This window comes from Camarhynchus parvulus, chromosome 1, assembly GCF_901933205.1.
Source record: "Camarhynchus parvulus chromosome 1, STF_HiC, whole genome shotgun sequence".
Lineage (NCBI taxonomy): Eukaryota > Metazoa > Chordata > Aves > Passeriformes > Thraupidae > Camarhynchus > Camarhynchus parvulus.
Genome location: NC_044571.1, coordinates 39,625,685 through 39,640,621, shown reverse-complemented (window position 1 = coordinate 39,640,621; position 14,937 = coordinate 39,625,685). Strand labels below are relative to the sequence as shown.

Below are 14,937 nucleotides of genomic sequence, written 5' to 3'. Positions count from 1 at the left end.
GAGCAGGCCCAGCTCTCTTAGCCTGTCCTGGTAAGAGAGAATCCAGGAGCTCTAACATCTCACCCAGCGCTGGACCCCCGTGCTGGAGCTCCCGTCTCTCTCGCACGGAGGAGCTCAGACCTGGGCACAGCACCTGTGCTGAAGAGCAGAGCAGCCTCACCGCCCTGACCCGCCAGCGGGGCTCCCCTCACGCATTCCCGCCCTCCCGCCGCCGCTCGGGGCGGGGCGGGGCCGCGCTGCCGTGGCAACGGGGGCGCGAGACACCCCGGAAGCGAACGCGCGCGCCGGCCCCGCCCCCCCCGGCTCTCGGCCTGGCGGCCCCGCGCGCGGCGGGTGACGACGTGTCGCGCGCGCGCGCGAGGGGGAGCCGGAAGCGGCGCGGCCGCGTCAGGGCGCGCGCGGGGGGCGAGAGACGGAGCCGCGACCCCGCTGCCGCCCAGCGACCCCGGCCCCGCCGGCCCCTGCCCCGTGGTCCCCCGGCCGGACATGGCTCTGCGGCGGCTTCTCCTCATCGCTGCCGCGCTGGCGGCGGCCACCGCGCCCGCCGCCGCCTTCTACCTGCCGGGCCTGGCGCCCGTCAACTTCTGCGAGGCCGGCAAGGAGAAGCCCGAGTGCAAGGTGAGCCCAGGGGGCGCTGAGGGGAGGCCCCCGAGGCCGCCCGGGTGCGGCGCGGCCTGGGTGTTGTCCCCCTGCCGCGGGGCTGCGTAGTGGAGTTTGTCCGGAGGGTCTGGAGCCGCCGTACCGGGGCTGCGGCTGCCGGGGCTCCGAGCGTGGTGCGGTTCCCGCTGTGCTCAAGTTGCTCACAGAATTGTTAGGGTTGGAGGGGACCTCTGGAGAAACCCGGTACAACCTCCCTGCCAAGGCAGGGTCGCCGGGAGTCGGTGACACAGGAACGCGTGTGAATGTCTCCAGAGGGGGAGACTCCGTGACCCTCTGGGCAGCCTGTTCCAGTGCTCTGTCACCCTCAGCGTAAAGAAGTTCCTCTTCGTGTGGAGGTGAAACTTCTTGTAATTTAGTTTATGACCATTGCTCCTTGAAACGGAAATTGATGAGACAGAGGACCCAGGGGAGTGGCAGAGGTGCTTGCCTGGCTCAGCTCCGGCCTGGCTGGGAAGGGACCACGATCCCTCCGAGAGAAGGAGAGGGATGTCGGCTCATCCTGTGAGTTACGGCCACGTCAGGAAAGTAGGAAGCTCCGGCCGGTTATCTCTTGGGTCCTTTCAAATCCCTGCAGGGAAGCTGCAGCAAGTAAGGATGGCAGTGACAGGTCAGGCCGAGGGGTGTGTGTGTGTGTGATTCTTGGCAGGAGCGAGCAGCTGGTGGCTGGAGCAGATAACAAAGTAAACATCCCGTAACACTCTCCTTGCTGTGTCTTCCTGGCTGCAGGAACTTGAAGTGTAGGGGCTGCCAGGGCCCGGAATATCAAGTGAAGCTTAAATTTACTTTCATGTCTGCAGAAGGGACAAGCGAAGTTTGCATAACCAAGCAACTCATTTGTAAGGATATTGATGGGGAGCATTCATGTAAATCTCCTCTGATGAAAAATCGTCTTTGCTCCTTTGGGGCACCTTTTGAAGTTGTTTCCTGCTGCTGTGATGGAAATTACAGCAGACTATGCTTTAATACTTGAATGAGAAAGTTCAAGACTAATCAGTTCTATGATCCATGGTCTTACTACTGTAGAAAGCGGCGGTCTTGCACTTTCTGAGCTCTCAGCTTCTGCTTTGCACAAGACACTGGTTCATAATTCTTCAGAATAAGAGCCTGCTTAAAACTGTATGCTTTTGGTAAATACCATGTGCTGACTTTATCTTTCTGCTGTCCTGAATCAGCAGAGCTGGGAATAAACCAAGCACACAATGAAGGCAGTTCAGTTGTAGTAGTAAAATGTCCTGTAGACATTCTTTGTAGGACCACAGAAATGGTGTTTGGAAGTGACCTCAACAGGTCACATACTGCAGCCTTATGAGTATGGAGCATGAGAGGACAGAAAGCACCACTGCTGAGAACACTAGATCAACTCAGCTCTACATTTGTTTAAGCAAGTTTGGAAACATCCAAGCATGGAGTAGCCATCTCCTCCCTGGGTGACCTGTTAGAGTGCTGCACCACCCTCTTAAGGAATGGGGTTTTTTCAAATAAAGGCTTAAGCTTTCAAGCTGCAGTTTGTATTTTTTTCACAACATCCCTGAAAAATATTGCTATGTTTGGATTATTCCTGTTTTAAGCTTGTAGAAGGCAGATTTATTTTTTTAAGTCAAGTGGACCTCATAGCCTACTATATTTTGTAACCAATCTGAGACACTTATGGGATGATCTTTCTCAGATGTCTCTGCATTTTTATTCCTCATAAAACATGTACAAAATGTTTGTGTTCTCCTGAGATTTTATCATTTAATAAATGTGACATGAGGTACTTGGGTAATTTAAATGTACCACCAGCAGGCAGCTGAACACCAACAATTGTAGTAGTGCAAAAATTCTTTCTGCAATTAGCCACTTCTTAGCAATTTCCATATTAGACACAGGCATATGGAGAAGTCTAAAGCACTCTTCACATCTAATTCTCTCCATGCAGTCTGCAGCTGCATGTACTCTGGTTCCTGGTAAGGAGAAACAATATATGATTGCATTATTGCTGTATCATATTTATGTAAGTGGATAAAATTAAGTTTCCTTGGACAGGCTTCATTTCTCACAGGTGTTTTGCAGTTATCACTGTTAATTGCAATGTCAGTAATAGTGCATTTTCCTCTGCCTGAGGATTTCAATCCACATGCCAGATCTCAATGCCTACTATTTGTCTGTTATGATTGCTGTCATCTCCTGTCCTGTGTTGGTGAGATAGGATGAGATGTTGTTAACAGGGCATGTAGCTAAGAGCAATGAGACCTGTGGCTTTCCCCCTTTCTCCAAGTTTCCTGCTAAACTGCTTGGGCAAACTCAGTTTGGCTGCTTCTTCTGGTTTTGGTTAGAATATCGTCAGAAATGGAATGGGATCTATGCAGACTTAAATAGTAATTCTTGCCTAAAGATTAAGAATCCTTACTCAGTTTTAAAAAATCCTGATTGCTCCAAAAAGGGTTTGGTATTGTATGGGAAATGGTTTATCAAATATGCTGATCTGCAGCAATGCATATAATTCTTAGGAAAAATTGCATCATTCAGTAAATCTCCTCCGATGAAAGTAGCTAATTTAAGGCCATGGTTCTGTGGCCAGCTGAGGCAGTCTAATTCCCTGCTGCTGAGAGTGAGATTTCATTGCTGTCTTCCCCCTAGGCAATGTGTTCCTGTCCTCTGCATTGACTCAGCTGTGTTACTTGTTGTGCTTTTGAGCTTAACATGGCAGGAAACTATCCAACTTTTTGCCAGTCTAGTTTCCTGCTGTGTTTGGGAGTTGAGGTGACTTAGAGAGTTATGGCAAGCATAGACTACCCAGAGGTGAGCAGCAGGTCTGCATGGCTTAGGGCAGGGGAAAGATGAGCCTGAAGGTGTGTCTTCACTTAGTGGGTCACACTAACAGCTCACAGAACTTCCTGTGTCTCCCAGGACTGCATCCTGACTTGCACATGGACAGCTAAGTCATATCAGTAAAACACAGTACCCAACTGAAGTATCCGAGCTACAGATACATGTGAACATTTCCAGCTTTTCTTTTCCTCCAGAATTTCTTGGTTTGGCTGAACTTGAGTGAATTTTCATAGGGAGGAAATGCTCTTCTGTTGGTAAGAAAATAGATGGCTTGCTGTTGAAAGGGAGAGGGTTTGTTCTTGAGGGCATTCACCTCTGATTTGCTCTTCAGCTTTTGTCTGATTACACAGTAAGACAGCTCAGTTTGCGTTGTGGTTTAACCCTGGCTGGCAACTAAGAACCACACAGCTGTTTGTTCCCTGCTGACCCCAGTGAGATGGTGAGGATAAGTGGGGGAAAAGTAACTTGTGGGTTGAAATAAGAATAGTTTAATTGAAAAAAAATGTACTACTAATGATAGAAACAATAATAATAATTTTAATGAAAAGGAGAGAGAGAGGCATGAAACCCAGGCAAAACAAGTTGCACGATACAATTTGTCACCACCCACTGATGGATGCCCAGCCTATCTCAGAGCAGTGATTGTCCCCTTCCAGCCAGCTCTCCCAGTTTATAGTCTGAGTGTGATATTCTGTGGTATGGAGTGGCCCCTTGGCCAGTTCAGGTCAACTTCTCCTGGCCATGTTCCCTTCCAGTTTTTTGTGCACCTCTGTGCTGGCAGAGCATGGGAAACTGAAAAGTCCTTGACTCAGGGTAAGCACTACCTAGCCACACTAAAACTTCAGTGTGTTATCACATAATTCACTCATTGAATACAAAACACAGCAATGTACCAGCTACTAAGAAGAAAATTCTATCCCAGCTGAAGTGAGGACAGCCTACTGTGATATTAAGAACTGCTCTTCAAAATTTTTGTATAGGTCTTTTGCTGTTTAAGCCCATTGGATTGGTTTACTGTGCAAGCAGATAACTGCCAAAAGCAGTGTAAGGCAGACACTTGAAATTTATTGAAACTGCAAGACTAGAATAAGGGAAGGGATTTTGAGACTAAGAGGGAAGAGTGAGAGTCCTCTCCCTTTCAGTAGAAGTGGAGTAGCCCATCTGTAATTAATGTATATAGATTAAACTAGTCTGAAACCACAGTAGACTGACTTCTTGGTTCTTACCCGAGTTGACAGAGTTAGTGAAAAATTTTTATAGGAAGGTAAATGTGGGTATCCTTGCCTTCTCTTTGAAAAGAGATTCTGTTTAAACTTAAAATATATCAGTTTCATTGCATTGTTGAAATTATCATGTTTCAGTTTATAGTTACTACACATATAAAATTGTGGAGCATCCTTAAATGCAGGGAGAAGTACTGGTCTCATCTGCACTTTCCTTCATGTTCTTTTGAGACTTTGATTACACAAAAGTTGTGGTGATGACTAATATGACTCTAACTTGGTACATTAAACTCAAACACTGGCAGCTGTGCTAATGATATTATTTTTGTGCATGATTTCCTGCTGTCTTGTAGTTGGAGTCGTTATGTTAGCCTTTAAGTGTTTTTGTCATGTGGTCACTGCTTTTGTGATGGTTAGATAGGGCTTTGCTTGTGCTCCCAGCAGATACAGTTCATTACACATCAAGATGTACGATTACACAAATCTTACATTTTCAGCTTTCCTTAACCTTATTCAAACAAACCTATTTTTATATATCCATGGGAATTGAAGGAGTGCTTTAAATATAACTGCTGATTCTCTCTGCTCTTTCAGTCTGGAATCGAGCTGTTTGTGAACAGGCTTGACTCAGTAGAGTCTGTCCTCCCCTACGAATACACTGCGTAAGTATATGATACCATTTGTGCCATTTTAATTGTCAGTTTTTCCAAAAAGATGGATTTAATTTACCTTATAGTATTATCTACTGCTTCTTACAGCAGTGTGCCACTGAGGCATGACTATTTATTCTGCTAACCTAAGTTTACAAATACAGGGTTTTCAATGAGCAGATGGATGCCTACATGGCTTCCTTTGTCTCAGTTGTCTGCTCATAACTTCAGTGCATGGATTTACAGGCCCTCATGCAGGTTGAATCGCTGTTGTAGTGTAACTTAAGGTTAAAATATGTGTGTATAAATATATGATACTTTACTGCATCAGTTGTCACTGTAGATCAAAGTATTACCTCTGTCTTTAGTAGCCGATGCCAGATGAGTTGAAGTGGTAATGAGGTGCGAACATCCCATCAATTATCTTAATGAGGTGTTAAATGTTTTCTTTGTACACATCATAGGAGTGCACAAAATGTATCAGTGCCTGGTACAACTATGTAAAGTTTTTGCTATAAAGAATATTTTGGCTGTTAATATTGAAGAGCTTAAGCATCAGTTATGTCTACACTTTAAAGAACAGAAATTTGCTATTTTTAAAAATAGAATGGAAAAACGTGGAGGATGTGCTATTAAATGTGTTGGTGAATAAAACTGTAATAACCTGTTTAATAGTGTCTGTTGTAAGGGAGCTGTCTCTGTCTTTTTTATTTTTATTTTCCCTCAAATTCCGGCATCTGGGCTGCATGCTTTTTTCTGAGAGTCATTATTAAACTCTAGATGAAGATTTAATTCTTGTCTAAAATCCCTGTTCAAATAGGAAACTTCAATTACTTAAAGAAACTTACGCTACAGTGTTCTGAAATAGCTGATGAAGAGACTTCAATGTTGGCTCTGTTTCATCTGGTTTATTCTCAAACCAGGGCAGTGGTTTTTACACTTCACAGGTTAAATGAAGAAACTGTTGTCTACAGGGAAAGCTGTATAGCTCCTTCACTTGTGATGAACATGTTGATTTGGGAAAATTATTTGTAGCTGAGAATGTTTTATTCATTTTTGTATCTTTTCTCTAATTCAGGTTTGATTTTTGTCAAGCAGAAGGAAAGAAACGTCCATCTGAAAACCTTGGCCAAGTCTTGTTTGGGGAGAGGATAGAACCGTCTCCTTACAGGGTTGGTTCTCTGATTTTCACAAGGGCTTTATCTGAGAAAGCTTCAGCATCTGAAATTCTACACGATGAAAATCTGTCAGTTTAACCTAATTGTAACTATGTGCTCTGCATGGTGGGGCTGGAGCCTGAAGTGCTGTGCAGGTTATCTTCTCTCTTTGGGATCTGACAAAACCTGATTATTGCTGCTCAGCACTCCTGTTTCTTAGAACCAGATCTGAAAATATTGCAGCCATAAAACGGAAGAATTATAAATGGTGTTAGCTTGCTGGTCTTTCCTGCTGACTGAAACTCTCACATTCTCTTCTACAGAAGTAGTAGGAGAGAAAGTTACCAGTTGAAGCTGCCTTTGACAGCATGGCTGCTGAGAGGTCAAATGACTTATCTGGTAAATCATGGCAGAAAATGTGTGCTAGTCAGTAACAAGGAGCTCTTGCTGTAGGGCTCCTACAGGGAGGACAGGAGGGGTTTAGAGCACACACCAATATAAAAACCTCCTCTGGAGGGTTGATGTACCTAGTCTTAGTAATTTGTTAGGTGTTTTCATTATAATAGTATAGGAAATGAAATGTATAGGATAAATTGTTATGTACTGAAATAAGACAGTTTGTTACAACCTTTTTGCTCATGAGTCTTTCATTTTTCTTAGTTCACATTCAACAAGAAGGAGACGTGTAAGTCTGTTTGTACAAAAACATATGATACCACAAAGCCAGAAGACAAACAGAAATTAGACTTTTTGAAAAAAAGTATGCTACTGAATTATCAACATCACTGGTAAGTTGGTAAGTCTAAAATTCATAGATTGGTTAGTGTAGTATGTTGGTGATAATTTAGTTTATACTTTTGTATTTTCAAGTTAACACAGATGGAACACTAGATATGTGCACTTAATTTCTTCCTCTTCTGTTTTTGCATAAAATGTTATATTGTTCGTTGTCTTCATAAAAAAATCTGTCACTTGAAGGATAGGCATGAAAAGCAATGGAAATGAATCTATTTCTAAACACAAAGCTTTGTGCTTACTGTAAAATACTGCTGCTTTTTTCACCTGTAAATATAGAAGTTAGTCCTGCCTTAGCTTGAGAAAAGTCTTACAGGACCTTTATTCTGTTGCTATGTTGTCTTTGTTTTCCTTGAGAGCCCTTGCACTCACCTTCAAATGCTGTGTCCAGGAGACAGGATCAACAGTTCTGAAAGACTTTTATGTGATGTATGTTTCTCTTCTATGGATGTGAAAGGGAAAGGTGGCCAATGAAAACGAATTAATTAAATAATTTTGGGGAATGCATAAAGGCTTGGTCCTTTCCTATTCCCTGGGCCCCTCTGTAACCATCGATTGACCTTGGAGCTCTGTTTGATCTCAGACATTGAATCCTCATCAGATGGGCATTAAGGGTGGGGCAAGGCTGAATGTGTGTGCTGAATCTCGGGCAGATATTCAGTTTCCCAACACTGCACCCACATCCAAGAGTTGTGAAATGTTTATCAGCAGGCTCAGTCTTGACGCTGGAAGTGTCCCAGCCATGTTATCAGTGTTTATTTAGTGCTTGACGTGTTGGCAGGCTCCGCCAATAGCAGCTTTCAGGTGCAAGAATAGAAGGAACAACTTGGGCATGAGTTCCTGAGGCATGTCTTAGCAAGGAATGCATGAACATCATTAATTCATGTCACTCATAGGTATGCCCTAATTCCAAATATGGGCCTCCTGCTTTATGGGGACAAATGTGTTAGTCTTCATCTAATCGGATTTAAACTTTTTGGATATTTTAGTAAAAATGCAGGTTGAATGTTGCCATTGTCATTAACTGTTTTTCTGTAATGTCACATTCCATTTCTTCAATTTTGAAACAGCTGGAAAGGCTACAAGTGCATTTTTTACTGCTCTCAAGAACTGATACGGGATATCCCTTTGTGGGGATAAACCGGGGTTCACTTTTGTAAATGTTCTGGGAACCTCTTGAAAATGAGTGTAGTAGGAATTTGACAGGTTATGTCAGAAGGGTTCACAGGCAAGAGTCTTATGTTCAGGTAGGTGAACATACAGAAACTCTGAAATGTACAGCTACTTTTGCAGGGATTTGAAGTGTGTATGCCTAATGCTAAAACAAGTGGAGCTTCAAACATGCTGGACTTGATTATATTCCTCTTAAATACTGCATATGTTTGTAATATTTGCACCACTTTGAATTTGAGTAATGCATGTGAGTCTGGCATAAAAGACTCAGCTATAAAAGGTTATGTATATTTTGGTGTGAAACTTAAAAATAGCTTCCCAAGACTATGAAGCTTGAAGGAAGTTAATTTTTTTTTAGGAAAGCCCATAACTTAAGCTGATAGAAGCTGAAACAGAGCTGTGTAAAATTAATCATACAAAAAAGTACTTCAGACTGTTTTTTTTTCCCCTGTAGATTAAATTGTTTAAAAAATATACTTAGTGTATTCAAGTAGACTTTTATTTTTAACCAGCGTAGCTAACTTGATAGGACTGTTGAGGTTTAAGATAGATAATTCTGTTTTTCAGTGTGAAAACTTCCCTTGAAATTTAGGTTATTACTTAATTCTTTTAATGGCTTTTTTTTTGTCCTTTTTTTTTTGCTCTGCTCAGTGCCCTAAAATTTAGGGACCAGTGAAAAATCCCTGGTTATATCTGTTAGTCCTCCTTAGCCACAGCTTCACAAAGTGGCCGTGGCTGGATTTTGTGATTAATGATGCATGCTCCAGGAGTATGGTACAGAGGTATGTTGTACAGGGATGAACAAGGTAGCATAAGTGAGGATTCAGTAGAGGGTTATTATCCAGCTTCAATTTATCATGAAATTCCTGGGGAACACAGATGGTGCAAAATACCTCTAAGGTTTCAAAAGCCACTTAATAAGATTAGGAATTGACATACTGAATTGGACTCAACAGCTATACTGATATCTTGGCTGACAATGTTCATCACCAGATGTTCTTGAGAGACATATAAGAACACTGTTGAATAGCATATTTGCTCCACATGTATAATCTCTTCAAGTCATTTTAAATTTGAAGATTAGCTGTGAAAAATGATTTGCTACTTAAACTACCAATTTGTTCTGGCTTTGCTACTGCTGCTTGAAGGCAGCTCAGTTTGTCTTTGCTGCATAGATGCAAAGGAAAGCTTTTATCCAAACCAAACTTGCTTGCAATATGTTCATGTTGCCTTGTTTTGATTAGGAGATGAAAACACTAACAAAAGCAAGCAATCTCTCTAGCATACATTATAGAGATAAAATTTCAAATATACAGGCACATAATTGATTGAGTTGGAAAGAACCTCTAAGATTATTGAGTCCAGTCGTGTGGTGGGTTGACCCTGGCTGGACACCAGGTGCCCACCAAAGCTGCTTTGTCACTACCCTCCTCAAGTGGACAGGGGAGGGAAAATGTAGTGAAAGGTCAAAATAAGGGTAGGGAGAGATCACTCATCAACTACTGTCATGGGCAAAACTGACTCAAATTGAGGAATTTAGTTTACTTTATTACCAGTCAAATCAGAGAAGTGTAATGGGAAATAAACCCAAATCTTAAAACTCCTCCTCCACACCACTCCCTTCTTCCCAGGCTCAACTTCTCTTCCAGTTTTCACCACCTCCTTCACACAGGGGCTCAGGGAATGAGGACTGTGGTCAGTTCATCACACGTTGTCTCTGCCACTCCTTCCTCCTCAGGATCGGGACTCTCCACACCCTGCCCTTGCTCCAGTGTGGGGTTGCTCCCATGGAAGAGTTTTTGATGAACTTCCTCAGTGCTAGTCCTTCCCATGGGCTGGAGCTCTTCAGGAACTGCTCCAGTGTGGGTCCCTTCCATGGGGTGCAGTTCTTCAAGAAGAGGCTGCTCCAGGCGTGGGTCGCCCATGGGTTCACAGGTCCTGGCAAACCTGCTGCAGAGTGGGCTCATCTTTCCATGGGGCCACAGGTCCTGCCAGGACCCTGTTCCAGTGTGGGTTTCCCATGGGATCACAGCCTTCAGGCCACATCCATCTGCTCTGATGTAGGGTCCTCCATGGGCTGCAAGCAGATATCTGCTGCCCTGTGGTCCTCCATAGGCTGCAAGGGGACAGTCTAACTCACCATAGGCTGCACCATTTCTCCCCCCTCCTTCTCCACTGACCTTGGTGTCTGCAGAGTTGTACATATTCCCACTCCTCTCTCCAGCTGCAGATGCTGTTGTGAAAGGTTTTTTCTCCCTTTCCTAAATCTGTTTCCCAGAGGTGCTGCCTCTGGTCACTTATGGGCTTGGCCTTGGCCAGCAGGGAGTCTGTGTTGGAGCCAGCTGGCACTGGCTCTCTCAGACACGGGAGTTTGTACAAAAACAGTTGTTCGGTGGCTTACAATTTTTTGGTAATGCAAATCATCTAATTAAAATGTTGCATACTCTTTGGTAGCTATACATGAGGTTAATGATTAGGAATCCACTTAAATAGCAAAAAAAAAGTTTTAAGAGTGCTATGAAAAATGTATTTTGCAATCAGTAAGCTGGAGAATTAATAATTTGTGATGTAGGCTTTTAAAATTTTTTTTGTTTTGTCTTAAACTTGAAATTGACAATTTTAGCTGGTTTAGCAAATTTGATTATTTTGGCCATTATTTAAAGACAAAATGATAAGTTGTTACAAATTTGGACTGGATGAGTTTTTGGCTTTGGGCTGGTTTTGAATGAGGACTTCATGAAACAGTGCTGTGAATAGAGTGGTTTCAGTTGAAGAGCTACATGCTTGTACCTCGTTTGGAACTTGGATTGGCAATCAGTGCAATTCCATGGGTAGTATTATTCTTGTAGTTAATATTCCAGTAATGAATATAGCAAAGTAGATTACTATTAATCTGGTTTTGTTTCCATTACACTATGTATTTTGAAAAATGGTGAAGTGTCACTATGTCATTTACAGGATTGTGGACAACATGCCTGTGACATGGTGTTACGATGTGGAAGATGGCCAGAGGTTCTGTAATCCTGGTTTTCCTATTGGCTGTTACATTACAGAAGATGGCCGTCCAAAAGATGCCTGTGTTATTAATGTATGTTTATGCAATTATATGTATTTTAATATATATCACTTCTTACTAATTTACAGACTTGCATTTCTCCTGTGTCATGTTTCTATGGTGAGTCCTTGCTATTTTAAGAACACATGCTGCCTAAAAATAGGCAAGTGTTGTGGTCTCTGCAAGTACCTCAGTTTGAAAACCTGATCTAAGCCTAAGAACCTGGTCTCTTATGCTGCACAGTACAGAAGAGCTCTAAAAGATCAGGGGGTGAACATGCATAACATTCAGTACAAGTGGAGAGTAAAGGTGAAGGAAAGCATGTCATCCTTCATTGCCTAAGAAATGGAAATGTTTGAAGGCTTGGACTTGACATTTTTGTGGGATAGAAGTGTTTTCATGGAAGCAGATTTGCATAGGTGTGTTTGTATTTCTGCGTACTTTTGGAAGATTTGCTTTCCCTAAAACTGGGAGCTGATGGAAAAAGATAAGATTTCTGCATGATCAAAGCTTCTCTTGTGATAGCTGATATACTGGTGGAGATCCAGATAAGTGCACTGAAAGCATTATGGAGATAAGAATACAACAGAAAGTCCAGGAAGTCTTTAGACTACCACAGACCTCTTCCATGGCAAGGTCACTGAGAACTTGGGATAGGTTTTTGGTTTTTTTTCAAGATGGTTGGTTTATTTAATAGATCTTACCAAAGATAAGTTTCTGTGGTTGCCAATTTTGTTTAATTGCCTCCATAATGAGTTGGTTTCAGGGTCTCCATGGGAATGGATGCATATATGATCAAATATGTAATCTGGCAATATTGTTTTAATCTTATTTTAATACTTGCTTTTAGTAGAAGGAAAATAACCTTTGAAGAAATAACTGATGTACTGTAGAAGAACATTTCATTTATGTAACTATTCTTATAACTGGGAGTGCTCTATAGAAAGGGCGGAGCTAGAACACTTTAGAGGTTCTAACTGAACTTCAGTAGACATAGCTGTTAAATTACTTGAGAGTCTAACAACCTCTTTAACTAACTAAATTCTAAGGTGATGTTTCCCTTCACCTAAGGTTTGCATTCAGCATTCTTGGCTGCTGCTTGCTGTTCATTCCTGTGCATCTTTGGTTTCAAAGGTGGTTGTGCCACGGAGAGCATTTATTTGCATTGTCTTGGGAGGTTCTGTTTAATTTCTGAAAAATATAGTCATTGTTTTAAAATAGCTGATGCTTGTGAAATGCTTCTAATAACAAAACTTGTCCCATAGTTATCTATTCAGTTTGCTACTTAAATAAAATAGGACATCTTCAGTTAAATTGATTAATAAATATATATATTAAATATTTTAAATTAATGTTTCTATTTTTCAATTTTACTCGACTGTTCTTAGCATTAACTTTCATAACTTATGTTTTTAATGCAAGAAGGCACTTACTGTCTTTATAATTTCCAGTATCTCACATTCATATTTTAGGACTTCTTGACAGAAAAACTATATGCAGTCTAAAATTCTGTTATGCAGACTTCTGTGTAAGGCTTTGAGATGTCTGTATTTTTTGATTGTTTAATATAACACTTTTTCATTGCAGTCAGAATTTCATGAAAAGGATACCTTTTATATTTTCAACCATGTTGACATAAAAATTTATTACCATGTTGTGGAAAATGAAGCTCTGGGAGCAAGACTAGTTGCTGCTAAACTTGAACCAAAAAGGTTAGTAGTTGAAAGTAACTTGTCATCAAAAAGTCATCCATCCCAAGACACTTGCTTTGATCTGGGAACCTGCTGCTAGTCAGAAATGCTTTGAGATATGTGACCTGTAGATTACCTCTCCTGTTGATTGATGTAGTGTAGTTAGGACAGTCTTATGTAATTTTGTTATTTGATGGGCCTTGATGCACTTTCTCCTACTTGGACCAAGAAAAGATGAAATAAAACCTGTAAGTGTTTGTGGGGTGTGATGAGTGTGTGTGCATGCATGTAGAACCCTAATTCCCCTACCAGGAAATATTCTGTCTTGTATCAGAACAGGACACCAGTGCCTGCTGCAGGCTTGACTGGAGTGCAAGATTTGATCTCTTCAACAATTGGGATTTGTATGGAAAGATTTCACAGATACACTCATCAGTTGTCCTGGTGTCTGTGTGGCTTTTGCACAATTCATGTCTGTTGTGTTATTTCTTAGCATCTTGTCTTCCGTGGTATAACTGAGCTTCTTGCGTTGTTGGTTCAGTTGAAAGTATTTTTTCCTCAGAGAAGTTAGTAATTCTGGTGGTGTAACTTTTTAGATGTTTTGGAAGTCCATAGCAATACTAAGGCTTCTTTCATTTTTGGTACTCTGCTTTAGAGACTGTGCTCTTTTAAAAAAAGAGACAAATCTTGTTTAAGAAGTTCAAGTTTCAAAAATTCTTGAGCTTAGCATATGTTCCTTATGAGTTCTGAAATTTATGAGACATTAAGTACAATTCTTATATTGAAGGGAAGTATCCTTGGTATGCTTTTCTAAGATGAATGAATTCTTTCTTAAGAATGTTGTCAGTGAAGTGGCTTTCATTCTGTGTCTTGTCTCCCTGCAGTTACAAGCATACTCACCCAGACAACCCCGACTGCTCAGGAGTGCCCATGGATATAAGTAATAAGGCCAGTGGAGAAGTCAAAATTGCATACACATACTCAGTTACTTTTCATGTGAGTACTGTGATTTCTGTGGTGGTTACCTCTTAAAATCATGCATTAGTACTCTGAATTATAAAGATGGACAATTAAAATTGGCTCAGAATAGTAAATTTGTAGTTTTAAAGCTTTATTTGAATTGGAATGTCAGAGCTGGTTTGGGATTTAACCACACACATTACAGTTTTGCATACCAACACACACAGAGTAGATGTGAAACACATATGTGGTTTTTAAGAGTCACACTTTCCACATCTGCCTAGGTTGTCTGGTAGATTATTTTTCAATCCAAGTTCTTAAGTCTGAGAAATTGTGTGTTTCATGTAGGTAGCTTGAAGCTGATAGTTTTCTGCCCTCCTGCTGCAAAAGCTGCCTTCTTTTTAAGGTCTTCCTTCCCTGGAATCCTTGAAAAGAGTAGGAAGCTGGTAGTCTTTGTTCTACTACTCTCTGTTTAAAAGCAGAGGAGCAGTATATCATGCAACTGCAGGCAGCAGTGATAGCTGAATATTTCTCATTTTGCTGAAAAGAGAGGGAGGTTTTGATTTTGTTTTGGTTTTCTGTAGATGGAGGTTGCTGGACAAACTGTTTATCAAAGTTCCCTACTCCTTCTCAGTGTTTCCACTCTGAGTTCAAAATACAATAAATAGTATAAGAAGTATACTCAGGGGGGATTATATTATGTATATACTATATAATGATATTTTAAAAACTTATATCAGTTGTAGTGCTGAAATTAATTTG

At 41.5% G+C, this 14,937-nt stretch overlaps 1 protein-coding gene across 1 annotated transcript in view; it reads left to right on the top strand.

The window, feature by feature from the left end:
• The first annotated feature begins 341 nt into the window (after window positions 1-341).
• TM9SF2 (transmembrane 9 superfamily member 2) overlaps window positions 342-14,937 on the top strand; it is a 28,329-nt gene continuing 13,733 nt past the window's right edge. The window contains exons 1-7 of the mRNA XM_030946049.1: window positions 342-618; window positions 5,289-5,356; window positions 6,423-6,516; window positions 7,162-7,289; window positions 11,428-11,557; window positions 13,112-13,236; window positions 14,100-14,211. Of these exons, the coding sequence (XP_030801909.1) occupies window positions 487-618; window positions 5,289-5,356; window positions 6,423-6,516; window positions 7,162-7,289; window positions 11,428-11,557; window positions 13,112-13,236; window positions 14,100-14,211 (789 nt within the window). The 5' untranslated portion in view covers window positions 342-486. The remainder of the gene's footprint in view (window positions 619-5,288; window positions 5,357-6,422; window positions 6,517-7,161; window positions 7,290-11,427; window positions 11,558-13,111; window positions 13,237-14,099; window positions 14,212-14,937) is intronic.